Consider the following 12,478-nt stretch of genomic DNA (forward strand, 5'->3'; position numbering starts at 1 on the left):
CACTTCCTCCTCCAGGTCCTCAAACATCATAGCTGATGTTAATAAAACACTATGTAGCTGGGCGTGGTGGCTCATGCCTGTAATTCTAGCTACTCGGAAAGCTGAGATCTGAGGATCATGGTTCAAAGCCAGCCCAGACACTAAAGTCTGTGAAACTCTTATCTCCAATTAACCACCAGAAAACTGGAAGTAGTGCTGTGTCTCAAGGGGTAGGGTGGTACTTTGAGCTGAAGAGCTCAGAGACAGCACCCAGGCCCAGAGTTCAAGCTCCTTGACTGGAAACAACAACAAAGAAAAACAAAAACACTACATGTCAGACTCTATAATCAACACCTGACATCTATCAGCACATTTAAAATCTCACACAATCTCATTGTGAAGGGAGGACTACCATCCACATTTTACAGTTGAAGAAATGGAGGCAGAGAGAGGTTGTGTGACTCATCCATCTTCTACTGATTCCACCTGTTTGATAGGGGTGGAACGGGAGGGCCCCGCCATGCCAAGCCTCAAGCTTCCAGGCCCGCTTGCCCAGTGCCTCACCTACTCCTTCTGCCTCATAGGAAGCAAAAAGGGCCCAGCTCTCCCATCTTGGTCCTGTCTGGTAGTCAGACACGGTCTCAACTCTTCCATCTGAATATGGAGCATGACTTCTCCACAGGATCTTCATGGGATGCCTAGGGCCCCAGGGTACCACTTCCATGTTCATGCTCCAGCGGGGCGGGGCAAGGCCTAGACCCTGCCCCACCCCTTTAGGCCAGGCAGTGCCCTTCAGGAACCTGGTCACACCAGGAGCCCCCTGTTGGATCTCCACCCCCAACATCTTCTCACCTACTGGCCCTTGTGGCCCTGACACTGCCACTACTGCGTGCATTTGTCACCTGGTCACCTGATGTTTGTTCAAGTTCATCCGTGGACCTCTGGTGGAAGGTGGCATGTAGCCAAGTGGGCCCCTTGTGGGATCAGGGATGCCATTTGGCAGCCCAGAGAGGTGTCAGATGTGAGTGCACACGGTGCCTCTGTGGAGTGAGGGAAAACCTGAGTGTGTGCCCTTTGCTAGAAGGTAGGCCTCAAATTCAGGTCCTCTCCCCATGGGCAACACTGTCCCTGAGCTGTTTCATGTTTTCACGTAAGGATAACACTCCACCACTTCAGCCACATCTCTCTTTTCAGGTTTTTGCTGGTGAATTGGACTTAAGAGTCTCACTGACCTTTCCTGCAGGAACTGGCTTCAGAACTTGATCCTTAGATCCTCAGATCTTAGCCTCCTGAATTAGGAGTATAGGTGTGAGCCACACTGATCACACTGGCTTTAGTGCGATCTTTTTAAGCTTTTTATTTTTTGCCAGTCCTGTGGCTTGAACTCAGGGCCTGAGCACTGTCCTTGGGCTTTCTCAAGGCTAGAGCTCTACCACTTGAGCCACAGCACCACTTCTGGCTTTTTTCTCTGTATATGGTACCAAGGAATCAAACCTGGGCCTTTGTGCATGCTGGCATGCACTCTACCACCAGGCCCAACTCTTGGCCTGATCTTTTTAAGCTTCTATGGCAGGAGCCACTAGGTCCTTCAAAGCCTTGCCTTTGATGGGTACTTTGTTCTAGGGGACCACAGGATTAACTGTCTCATCATGGCACCCCATGGACTGCTGACATCCTGTCTCTTAATACTAAACGGATTTTCACTATCAGCTTGCCCCAGTTTTCCAAGCAGAACCAAAAGCTCAGTGGAAGATACTATTTAGTGCCCATGAACTCAAGGATGGGAGAATAAAGATCTGGAAGAAATCATGAGGCAAAGTCGGCCTCTGATTGGCAGAAACTAAAGCTGGCACCAGTGAAGTAGGACAGATTCCACCATCTCTGAAAGCTGATGTAGGTGCTTTTGTGCCACCAATTGCCAAGGTGCTGCCTCTTCCCAGCAGCAGTTGTAATTCAGAATTGGCCTGTGGTTCTGCCTGTGAGAGTTACGCCAGGTCCTCGATACAGGAAAGCTGGGAGAGGAGGGCAGAAAAGGTCAGGCTCTGTCTCAGCGTTTGGGGATATGGAGAATACAGGAAGAAAGCTCAGCTGTGGAACAGCCTAAAGAGAACGACATCTCCATTATAAGAAAGTGCTGGTGCATCAAGCCAGGACTTAGGGCCAAGACATTCGTTAGGAACTGATCTGCAGAATCTATGGCTCCTTTGTATTTTCCTTTTTAAAATGTCTCCTGATGTGGAATACCTTGGCTCATGATCGTGATTCCAACTACAATGAGACATAAGTAGGAAAATCGTGGTCTGAGGCTGGCCTCAGAAGAGCCTATCTGAAGATTAACCTCAGTGGGGCACTGATGGCTCAGGCCTGTAATCATAACTACCCAGGAGGCTGGGATCTGAGGATCACTCTTTGAAGCTAGCCAGGGCAGGAAATTCTGTGAAATTCTTATCTCAAATTAACCACCAGAAAACCAGAAGTAGTGCTGTGGTTCAAAGTGATATAGGGCTAGCCTTGAACAAAATAGTTTGGGCACAGCAATCAGGCCTGGAGTTTAAAGCCCTATAACTTAAAGCAGGAAGGGATAGAGTTGTGGTTCTTTTTTTTTTTTTTGCCAGTCCTGGGCTTGAGCTCAGGGCATGAACCCTGCCCTTGGACTTTCTCAAGGCCAGAGCTCTATCACTCCAGCTTTTTTCTATGTATGTGGTACCGAGGAATTGAACCTAGGCCTTCATGCATGCTAGGCAAGCACTCTACCACTAGGCCGAACTCCCGGCCCCGAGTTGTGGTTCTTATGGTTGAGTGTTCCCAAGTGTAAAGCCCTGAGTTCAAACCCCAGTATGAAAAAAAAAAAGTCCCATTGCTGATTCCAAATACTGTAACAAAAAAGAAATGACCGCCTCCTCCTAACATTTAGCAGTATGCTTAATTGGCAACCATAAAATTATACATAAGGGGCCAGAAGTTTGCCCTAGTGGTAGAGTGCTTGCCTAGCATGCACAAAGCCCTGGATGCAATTCCTCGGTACCATATAAACAGAAAAAGTGGAAGTGGTGTTATGGCTCAAGTGGTAGAGCGCTAGCATTGAGAAAGCTCAAGGACAGTGCCCTGGCCCTGAGTTCAAGCCCCAGGGCTGGCAAAAAAAATTACACATAAACCTTCAAATTAAATTTAGGCAAAGGCTTTAAATTTAAATTTCAAATCTATTCAATTTATTTAAGTATAGTCAGATACTGATGGTTCATGCCTGTAATTCTAGCTACTCAGGAGGCTGAGATCTAAGGATCATGGTTCAAAATAGTCTGGGCAGGAAAGTCCAGATTCTTCTCTCCAATTAACCACCAAAAAGTCAGAAGTAGAACTGTGGCTCAAGTGACAGAGCATAAGCCTGGAGCTAGGAGGAGCACACAGACTCTGAATTCAAGCCTTAGGACCTACACACACACACACACACACACACACACACTCACTCACACACATACACACACACTTGCTTCATTGAAGTTTCATAAAATATTACTGGCTTTTCCAAGCACCAAAGAGTTGGGACCATTTCTTCCCAGGGGACCTGAAGTCACATATCAAGTGTGCCTGCCATATCATGTGTTGATTTTATTTTCTCTTAAGATAAATAACCTGGGTCTGAGAAGTTGTTGGTCTGAAGACAATTTTGTGAACTGGAGACTGTTTTGAAAAAGGTGCTTCTTGCTCTAAGCCACCCTGGTTCTCAGCAGTAGCCAGCAAACAGGGACTTAGTGCTGGACAGGTGCAAGGCGTGGGCTTGGGGCTTGGCACACAGGCAGGCCAGCTTGAGAGCGGCTGGACAGAAGCTCTCAGTCCTGGGCAGGAGGCAAGAGAACACTGGAGAATTAACTCAGACCAGAGCAGAGAAGATTCCCAAAGGACACAGGATCATAAAGCTCTTCCTGCCTTTTCACGGTACCACCCCAAATTCTGAGGCCTGGGCAATGGGACTGATTCTGACCTTGGAAAAAATGGCACAACTTTCTTGACCCTTGGGATATTCTTGTTTTGTAATGTTTAATAGAGACTTTATCTTTATCTAGGAACATGTCCAGAATGACTCCCTAGAGTCAGGGTCCAGCTCTAGATAGGGGACCAGATTCTCTCCAAGGCCAGATCAGGCTGCTGCCCATTAATGGACCGATGCTCTGTCTTCCCCAAAGCTGAGTCACAAGACTGGGTTCTATGTACACGGGGTCCTCTCTCCTGCTCGCCTTTGTTTGTTCTCTCATCTCTGCCTCACTTTCCTGTTCTTTCTTTAGATTTGGATATGGCTGGACAATCCAGACCTGGCCCAGCCCGGCCTGGCCAGAAGAGGCAGCAGGGTACAGACATTTTCTGGTGAGTCTATAGTGGTAGCCTGTTGGCAAGGGAGGCTGGTTGCTAGCTTGTTTGAAGTCCCCAGGTGAGTTCCCCTGAGATGGGACAAGGACCCAGAAGGCTCTCTAAATATGCTTGCCCATGTGAGAATGAAGAGGTCTCTCATCTCCGTTTTGTCTGTAAACTGTAGGGAGTTTATGCAGCACATCCTAGCACCCTTCCTTTCTCTTCGTCCTTTTTTCTTTTCTCTTTCTATGTGTGAGTATGTGTGAATGTGTATTCTGGTACTAGGACTTGAGTTTAGGGTCTCATGTTCTTGGTTGGCTTTTTTCTTTTTCTGGTTAAGGTTTGACACTTGACCCACAGCTCTGCTTCTGTCTGCTCCTTCATTGGAGTCTTTCGGCAGAGGCTGGCTTTGAACCACGATCCTCAGATCTCAGAACTGCTAAATAGCTAGGATTACAGGCATAAGCTACCACTGCCTGGCTCCAGCACCCTTTCTAACTGATGAATCCAGCCACCATTCTGAGGACTGGTGGTTTCTGCCTTGCTGGGAGGGGAGGTGGGGCACACTAGGTGAAAAGCACTGCTAGTGCACCGATACCATGGGTCTTGGTGATTGTCTCAGCTCATCTCCCTGGAAGTGGGGTGGCAGGGCTGGGGCTCAGGCAGCTCTAAGATGCCTCTGTAGCTGCAGCTTGATTTCAAAAGTGCTTAGAACAAATCCCTTCCTGCCAGCAATAGACTGAGTGGGTGTCACTGATAGAGTCCCAGTGTGAAGGGCTCTCCACTGCACTTTCCTTGGGGCTGCTGAATAGGTGAAAATTATGGTGGAAGATCAGCCCCCACAGGTCTCCTTCTGCCTCACATGTAGCCTTAAGGACCCAAAGAGCTATTACCGCTGTGGTGATGTTTCTTTTTTAGTGGGAAGTTCTAGGCTTGCAGGCTACAACCAATCCCAGAGGCCATTTCCCCTGGAAGACAATGGGCGAGGCCATCTTCCCAGGGTACTAGAGCTCAGTGCCTGCAAAGGCAGGCAAACCCTCTGCCCTCAAGCAGGTAGGGAAAAGCCCAGACTGGGGAGCAGAAGCTTTGCAGGAGGGCACATGCCCAGCCTGCTTGTTTCAACCTGGGCAACTGCCTGTAAAAGCTCATGCTTTCCACACTTATTCCTAGCTAGTGAAAACAGTCGCTTTTGGAAACATAAATGAGACAGAGAGCAGTTTTTTGTTGTTGTTTTTTAAGAAAGGGAAAGAAAATGAGCCAAAAGAGAAATCAGTGTATTGGCCGGGAATCGAACCCGGGCCTCCCGCGTGGCAGGCGAGAATTCTACCACTGAACCACCAATGCTGAGATGCTACTTCCTCTGGCAGGAAGACCCAGGTGGTTGATGCAAGGCATGGTTTTCTCTCTTTCTTTCTCTCTTTCCTTCTTTTCTTTTCTTTCTTTCCTTCTTTCTTTTTGTCTTTCCTTCCTTCCTTCCTCCCTCCCTCCCTCCCTCCCTCCCTCCCTCCCTTCCTTCCTTCCTTCCTTTCCTTCCTTCTGTCCGGGTAGGTGCATTAGGCATGGTGTTCGATGACAGGGCCAGTGCCCCGAGAGTGAAGTGTTCGTGGCCCCCGACGCGTGTCTTGGCCACGGCTCCCCGCGGGGAAGGACCCCGCATCCCCGAGGAGGGATCGACCCCCTGCCTGCGGCCGGGCAGGGGCGCCGGCTGCTTCCCCGCTCGCCTCCGGAGCCAGCAGCCGCCCAGCCTTTCCGGGAGCTCCAGGAGCAGGAGCGGGGGTGGCCGGTAATCCCGCCTGCGGTTCCGAGGGCTGTGGCGGAGGGGAGGCGGGGCCAGCACCCCCAGAGGGTCTTCACAGAATCAGAAAGTTATTCCTAAATGTTACTCCCGGGCCCCTCCAGAGCGTCCAAGGCCTGCAGGAAAGGGGCGGTGGTCTGGCTACAGCTGCGGCCCCAACACCTGCCTGCTGGCCCTGTCAGGGTGAGGCCCTGCGCGTATCCTGGCCTCCCTCAACTGCAGGATTAATGGCTCTCACACCCCCGCTGCGGCTTTAGGTTCTGACTTAACTCTTCCCTTTCATCCTTTGCCAGACCAGAATCTAGAATGTCAGCAGCGCCTGGCATTGCCCAGCGGACAACCCCAGCGGAGGGCTGGGAAGCTGTGGGTGACTGACTGGACAGGGCCCTTTCTGCTACCTGGAAGGGGCTGGGGGCAGCACATATCAGAAACCAACTAGGCGGAAGCTGGTTTGCTGGGATCATGGGCAAGTTCCTGGGAGTTCCAGCGGACAATCCTGGCATGCTGACTGAGTGCTGCATGCTTCTTGTTTCCCCCAACTTCGACTGGGTACCAAGCAGAGACTCTGGCCCTGGACAATGACTCCCCCTCCTCCCCATTTGTCTCCGCAGTAACTATGACCCTAACTACGAGCTGCACAGAGAAGGCATGGCCTACAGGTATGTAAGTGTAACCCCCCTGGGGTCCTCTAAGGGAGCCAGTGCAGCTGGATGGCTTGACTGTAGCTCCTTCCTGTCCATTTAGGGTCTGTGGATATCAGAGGATCCCTCCACTCATTAATCAAGTGCCTCCCAAGATTCGGAGGACTCCTGCGGGCCTGGGGGTGAAGAGCAGCTGCAGCCCCTACAAAGCCTCCAGGAATAGCCACCTGCTCCCCAGGCAGATACTGCGTGAGTGGCAGGGCTCACTTTACCTGTGGAAGTAACGAGGAACTGGGCAGTAACACCCAACGTGAGGGTGGGTCCCTGAGCTCCTGTGGCCTCTGCCGAGGGCGGGCACCAACTCACGCCCCTCTCCCCACAGCGCACACTGACGAGCTGCACGCCATCAGGGAGGCACTGAGCCAGATCAAAGCCCAGGTGGACGGCCTGCTGGAGAGTCTGGAGCACATAGACAGACAGAGGGATTCATCCGCAGGTCAGCCACCCTGGAGTGTGTCCACCTTATACTCTCCTGAAGATTCGGGGCACCCAGAGGTTTTCCCTGCCTGCAAGCTTCTCCTCCCCAGAGTGCACCTCTTCTTTCCACTCCCTCTGGCTCTCCCAGTTGCCTTAATAACCCTACCCACTCAGCAGGGAGCCAGAGCAGTGCCCCCCCCCCTCCACTCATCCACCTCTCGTTCTCTGGAGTCCTAAAGATCCCATCACTCCTTACTGAGCCCCTGAAGGAGATCGTCTGGCCCTTCAAAGTTAGCTATTGACTCTTAACTCTCTGTATAGAGACAAAAGGCAATGAAGAAAAGTGGGATCCTGAAAGTGAGGGCTTCTCATGCAGAATTACTGAGTCCCAGCCAGAGCCCAAGGGCCTGAGGGCCCGTCCAGAGGAAGACAGCTCCGAGGGAAACACCATGCAGGCAGTGAATGGTTGATTTTTCCTTCCCGCTGTCCAAACTTATGTTTGGGTCCTTGTGGCTGCCCAGTGAGCAAGGAACAGATTTATGCAGCAGTCCTCAGTAGTGGTGTGTGGGGAGGCTCAAGGTTTCTGTCTAGAGCAGTACCCAGGAGAAAGGCTCTGCCTTGTTTTGAACACCAACTCAACATGGTTGGCTCAGCCGTACTGGAGGTGTTTGCCAGGCATTTGGGGTAGTCCTGGGCTGAAGTCTGGGAAGGAGGGGAGATGTGAGCTTTATAAAGGGAATGTCACAGGCATGTCATCTCACATTCCCGCTAAAAACTACCTCTTAAGGGTTTTGTTTTTGTTTTTTTTTTTCCAGTCCTGAGGCTTGAACTTTTGGGCCTGAGCCCTGTCCTTGAGCTTCTTTTTGTTCAAGGCTAGCACTCTACCACTTGGGCCATAGTGCTGTTCATGTGGTACTGAGGAATCCAACCCAGGGCTTCATGCACATCTCTTAAGCTTTTAACCCAAGCTCTGTCCTTTAATTTTGGCTAGAATGTCAGAATTCAGGACCTTGAACTTGCACACACTCTAGCTCTGATAGGTCTCTTTTGGGTGATAGGTCTCTTTTGGGGCTGTACTATGCCATGCTCCATTTGGGAAGCTGTGGCCCATAGACTTTTCTGGCCGGAAAAGAAACAGAACTGATAAGCGTCCTTTGTGTAGTAATAAAGGGCCCTCCCACATCTGTGTGTATATGTGTGTCAGTCCTGGGGCTTGAACTGAGAGCCTTGCACTTGCCAGGAATGTAATTCTTCCACTGGGCTAAATCCCCAACCCTCTTTCCATGGTTCTTAAGGTGGGTTAAAACTACCCTGCTTCTTATCCTAGCAAGGGCAGAGTTGCTGAGGGGAGTGGAGTTTGGCAGTGATCCTTTCATCCCCCTCAGGAGGCTCAGGCCCCAAGTGATGCAGAATGGATTACATGGAAAGGATGCTTTATTTTGCCCGTTTCAGGGTTCCCAGCTCTTAGGAAGAGATGAAGCAGGTATTTAATTAACATGTCCAATCCACAACACCCTTCTCATTAAAATAATAAGTCTAGGCTGAGAATGTGGCTTCATGGTAGAGTGCTTGACCAGCACCACATATACAGAAAAAGCCAGAAGTGGCACTGTGACTCAAGTGGTAGAACGCTAGCCTTGAGAAAGCTCAATGATATTGCCCAGGCCCTGAGTTCAAGCCCCAGGACTGGCAAAAAATAAAAAAAAGGATAGAGTAGCTCCATTATAAAGGGATAGGGGTGGGAGAGCAAGGACTCGGATGCTAACAGCTCTATTTCCTAGCTATGCTGTGCCTCCTTGACCTCTAATCATAGTCCTGTTTTTTTTCTCTACAGGTGAAGAACCAAGCATCTCACTAAGAGGCAGCCAGTAGGAGATGGGAGCCCTTTCAGGACCATCAGCTCCACGGGCCTTCTTTCTTGTTGGAAGCCCCTCAGCTGCACCCATGTAACCAGAGGCACTCATCCTGGAGCTAAGACAATGGCCATCAGCCAGGGCTCCCTAGTGGTTGGCTGTATGAATGTTTCCAGCCTGCCACGACCCCACAGCAGCTCCACATCCTAAATGCAGATACTGCCTTAGATGCTCTGTCATCTCTATCTACCAGCCCTGGTGGTACGGAGCACCCTGCAGCTGCAGCCACAGTGGTGCAACACATGTGTGCTCCCTCAGCCCGACACTGAGCTGTTAGGGTCCTTGGTGTATCCTGTACTTAACCCCTTCTGATTCTTAACCCCATGCACCCTTCTGAATAGGACTTTTTTTTTGTCATGGGTACTGGGCCTGGGCGCTGTCCCCGAGCATTTCAGCTCAAGGCTATGGCCCTATCCCTTTGAGCCACAGCGCCACTTTCCGGTTTTCCAGTGAGTCTCATGTTCTTTAGTGCCTGGGGTTAGCTTTGAACTATGATCCTCAGATCTCAGCCTCCTGAGTAGCTAGGGTTACAGGCATGAGCCATCATGCTTGGCCTTTTTTTTTTTTTTAAAAAGACATCTGGGAGTGTCATTTTCAAGTTTCTCTTTTTTTTTTTTTTTTTTTGCCAGTCTTAGGGCTTGAGCTGTTCTTGGCTTTCTCAAGGCTAGTGCTCTACCACTTTAGCCACCACACCATTTCCAGCTTTTTCTTTGCATGTGGTACCAAGGAATCAAACCCAGGGCTTCGTGCATGCTAAGCAAGCACTCTACCACTAGGCCTGCTCCCAGCTTCATGTCTCATTTCTTTTCCATCCTTTTCTCATCAGTATACTATATATTTTAGATCTGCACTAATAAAATGTTATAACAGCGGAAGAAAATAAAATGTGTCAGGGATCTGTGCTGTGGTTCTAGAACTCTTGGTCCTAGAGCTGATAGACCAGTTCTTCCTAGAGAAGTACCCTGAACTTCCCAAAATTTGAAGGGGGAGAGGGGGTATACAAGGGATCAAGTTGCCCAGCCTACTGAACCAGCAATCTCTTATGGCTTCTTCTAGTCCAGCCTTGAGCACAGAACAGGATTCAGTTGCCATAAAGGGAACTCAATCCTCCTGATCGATCTGATTTTTCAGTTTCCAGCTCTTCCTCCTGGTCGCTTACCTGACTTCCCCAAGTCCTTGCTGCTCAGGGCCTTGCTCCCTGAAGCCAAGGCTGAACAAGAGTCACCCCAGGACTGGGCTTTCTTACCAGACCTCTTGCTGTGCTGCTCTACTACCCAAGAAATAGGACTGTACAACTACTTGAAGAAAACTATTTAAATGATGATAATGGGATCTGGCTTCAGCCCACATCTTATCTCCCCACTAAACCCAGGGAGGGGACACACAGAGTACTCTTGGGGGCACAAAACTCAGTTTTGCCCCATTTCAGTGACTACCCTAAGACTAACATTTCAGTGGGCTGCTTTTTTCTCCTCCAAACCACACTTCGCACACCAATTCCTGTAGCTGCCCCACCCAGCCTCTTCTGCTCATGCTGGCCTAGGGACAGAAACATTAAGGCAAGACTGTCCTGAGACCTTGACAACAGAGGCCCAAGAACACATCACAGAGCTCAGATCCTTTCTCTTAAGTCCGGTATCAAGAACAACAAGATTTTTTCCCAATGTAAATAATATTCTTTCTATATTTTAATTAGGGTAGTGAAAAGGCACAGCCTCTCACTTGCATCCTCTAGGAAAAAAAAAAAAAAAAAAAGAATCCCAGTTATGTCAAGAGTCCACCCCAGTGTCAGTCCTTTACATGATCATCACTCCAGGTCTCCTCTCTTCCAGAGAAGTATAGCTGAAATCCTTCCCAACCAGAGAAGTAGGGCTGTTTTCATAAGAGTCTCCAACCGGGTCGTAGCGGGGAGCCAGCTCAAGTAGAAAAGTCTCTTACAGGCTGGGATCCTGTTACTCTGGCCTACTCGGGAGGCTGAGATCTGAGGATGGAGGTTCGAAGCCAGCCTGGGTAGTAGCAAAGTCCCTGAGACTCTCTTCTCCAGTTAACCACCAAAAAGCTGGAAATGGAACTGCGGCTCAAACGGTAGAGTCCTCGGCTCCTCCCCCCGCAAGGGCTGTGCCATGCACCAGCTGGTGAGGGCATCTCCCCACATCCACACGCTCCAGGTGCTTCAGCTTCGGAGCTCCCGCAGTCAGATTATCAAGGGGAACGGGTGGCAGCGCCCTTGTAGCTCAGGCCTGATTCAGGAGGGGTCGGCGGCGCCCCTCCGACGGGCAGCTCGCACCAGACACTGCTGCAGCACGGGGTAGAGACGTTGGCAGCCCTCGAGGCCCAGACGCACGGCCTCGGCCCAGCTCTCGGTCTGGCCGCCCTCCCCGCTGCCCAGCAGCCCGGCCACCTGGTTGAGCACCGGCATGAGAGCCACCGTGAGGCCGGCGGCGGCGTGCTCCTCCTCCAGCCGCGTGGGGTCCAGCAGCCAGGTGGGCGCGGGTCCCGGAGCCAGGCTCAGGCCGCAGCCCACCACCAGGTCGTACATCTCCACTCCCGCGTCGGCCAGGGCGAGCGCGGCGGCCGTGAGGGCGGCGCCCAGCGCCGAGCCGCCGTCCTCCAGCAGCAGCGCGGACACCTCCAGCTGCGCGCGCGGGTAGCGGCCCAGGCGCACCGCCGGCTCCAGCGCCTCTTGCAGCGCCAACGCCAGCTCGCGCTCCTCGCCGCCGCCCGGGGGCGCCCGGCGCCGGCGGCCCGAGAACGGAGCGCGGCGGAAGTCGCAGAGGAGGCGGCCGCGCAGCGCGGCCGGGGCTTCGCCCCCGGTCCCGGCCGGGCCTCCGCCGCGCTCGCCGCCCTCGGCCTGGCGCGGGCCCGACACGGCGCACAGCACCTTGGTGCCGCCCGCCTCCAGGTAGGCCGAGCCCTTAGCCTGGCTCAGCAGCCCGGCGCGCGCGTACACGGGCCTCAGCCGCGTCGGGTCGCGGGCGGCGGGGGCCTCGTCCTCATCGGCGGCGTACAGCTGCGGAGGCTGGGACTCCTCCGGCCCGCGGATGCGGCGGTGGTCCCCCGGCATGGCGGCGGCCGGCGTGGGAGCCGCTTCCGCCCGCCGACTGCTTCGCGCCAGGATCTTCCGCTTACTTGAAGCCGCGCGCCCGCGCGGGAGCTGTCGGGATAGCGGCGCGCCGGCGCGCCTGCACTGCCCCCTGGCGGCCTGGAGGGAGATCGCCGCAACGCTGGAATCCTGGGTCTCCCAGGGCTGTCAATCTCAAACCCCACTGCTGTAGACTTGAACTGGACGAGGCCCAGATCTCTATCCTCAGTATCTTCAGGTCATA

The 12,478-nt window shown here is 52.3% G+C and overlaps 1 protein-coding gene across 1 annotated transcript; it reads right to left on the bottom strand.

Annotated features, from left to right (window-relative positions):
- Positions 1-10,822: 10,822 nt before the first annotated feature.
- Exosc6 (exosome component 6) lies at positions 10,823-12,269 on the bottom strand. The gene has a single exon (XM_090357008.1). The coding sequence runs from the start codon at positions 12,214-12,216 to the stop codon at positions 11,398-11,400; it is 819 nt and encodes a 272-aa protein (XP_090213134.1). The 5' UTR covers positions 12,217-12,269; the 3' UTR covers positions 10,823-11,397.
- Between the last annotated feature and the right edge of the window lie 209 nt (positions 12,270-12,478).

The sequence above is a fragment of the Megascapheus bottae genome, chromosome 24 (assembly GCF_031878675.1).
Source record: "Megascapheus bottae isolate mThoBot1 chromosome 24, mThoBot2.hap1, whole genome shotgun sequence".
In the NCBI taxonomy this organism is placed as follows: domain Eukaryota; kingdom Metazoa; phylum Chordata; class Mammalia; order Rodentia; family Geomyidae; genus Megascapheus; species Megascapheus bottae.

Excerpts from the sequence above, each read along its gene's own strand:
- Exosc6 (XM_090357008.1), bottom strand. The coding sequence starts at position 12,216 with ATGCCGGGGGACCACCGCCGCATCCGCGGGCCGGAGGAGTCCCAGCCT.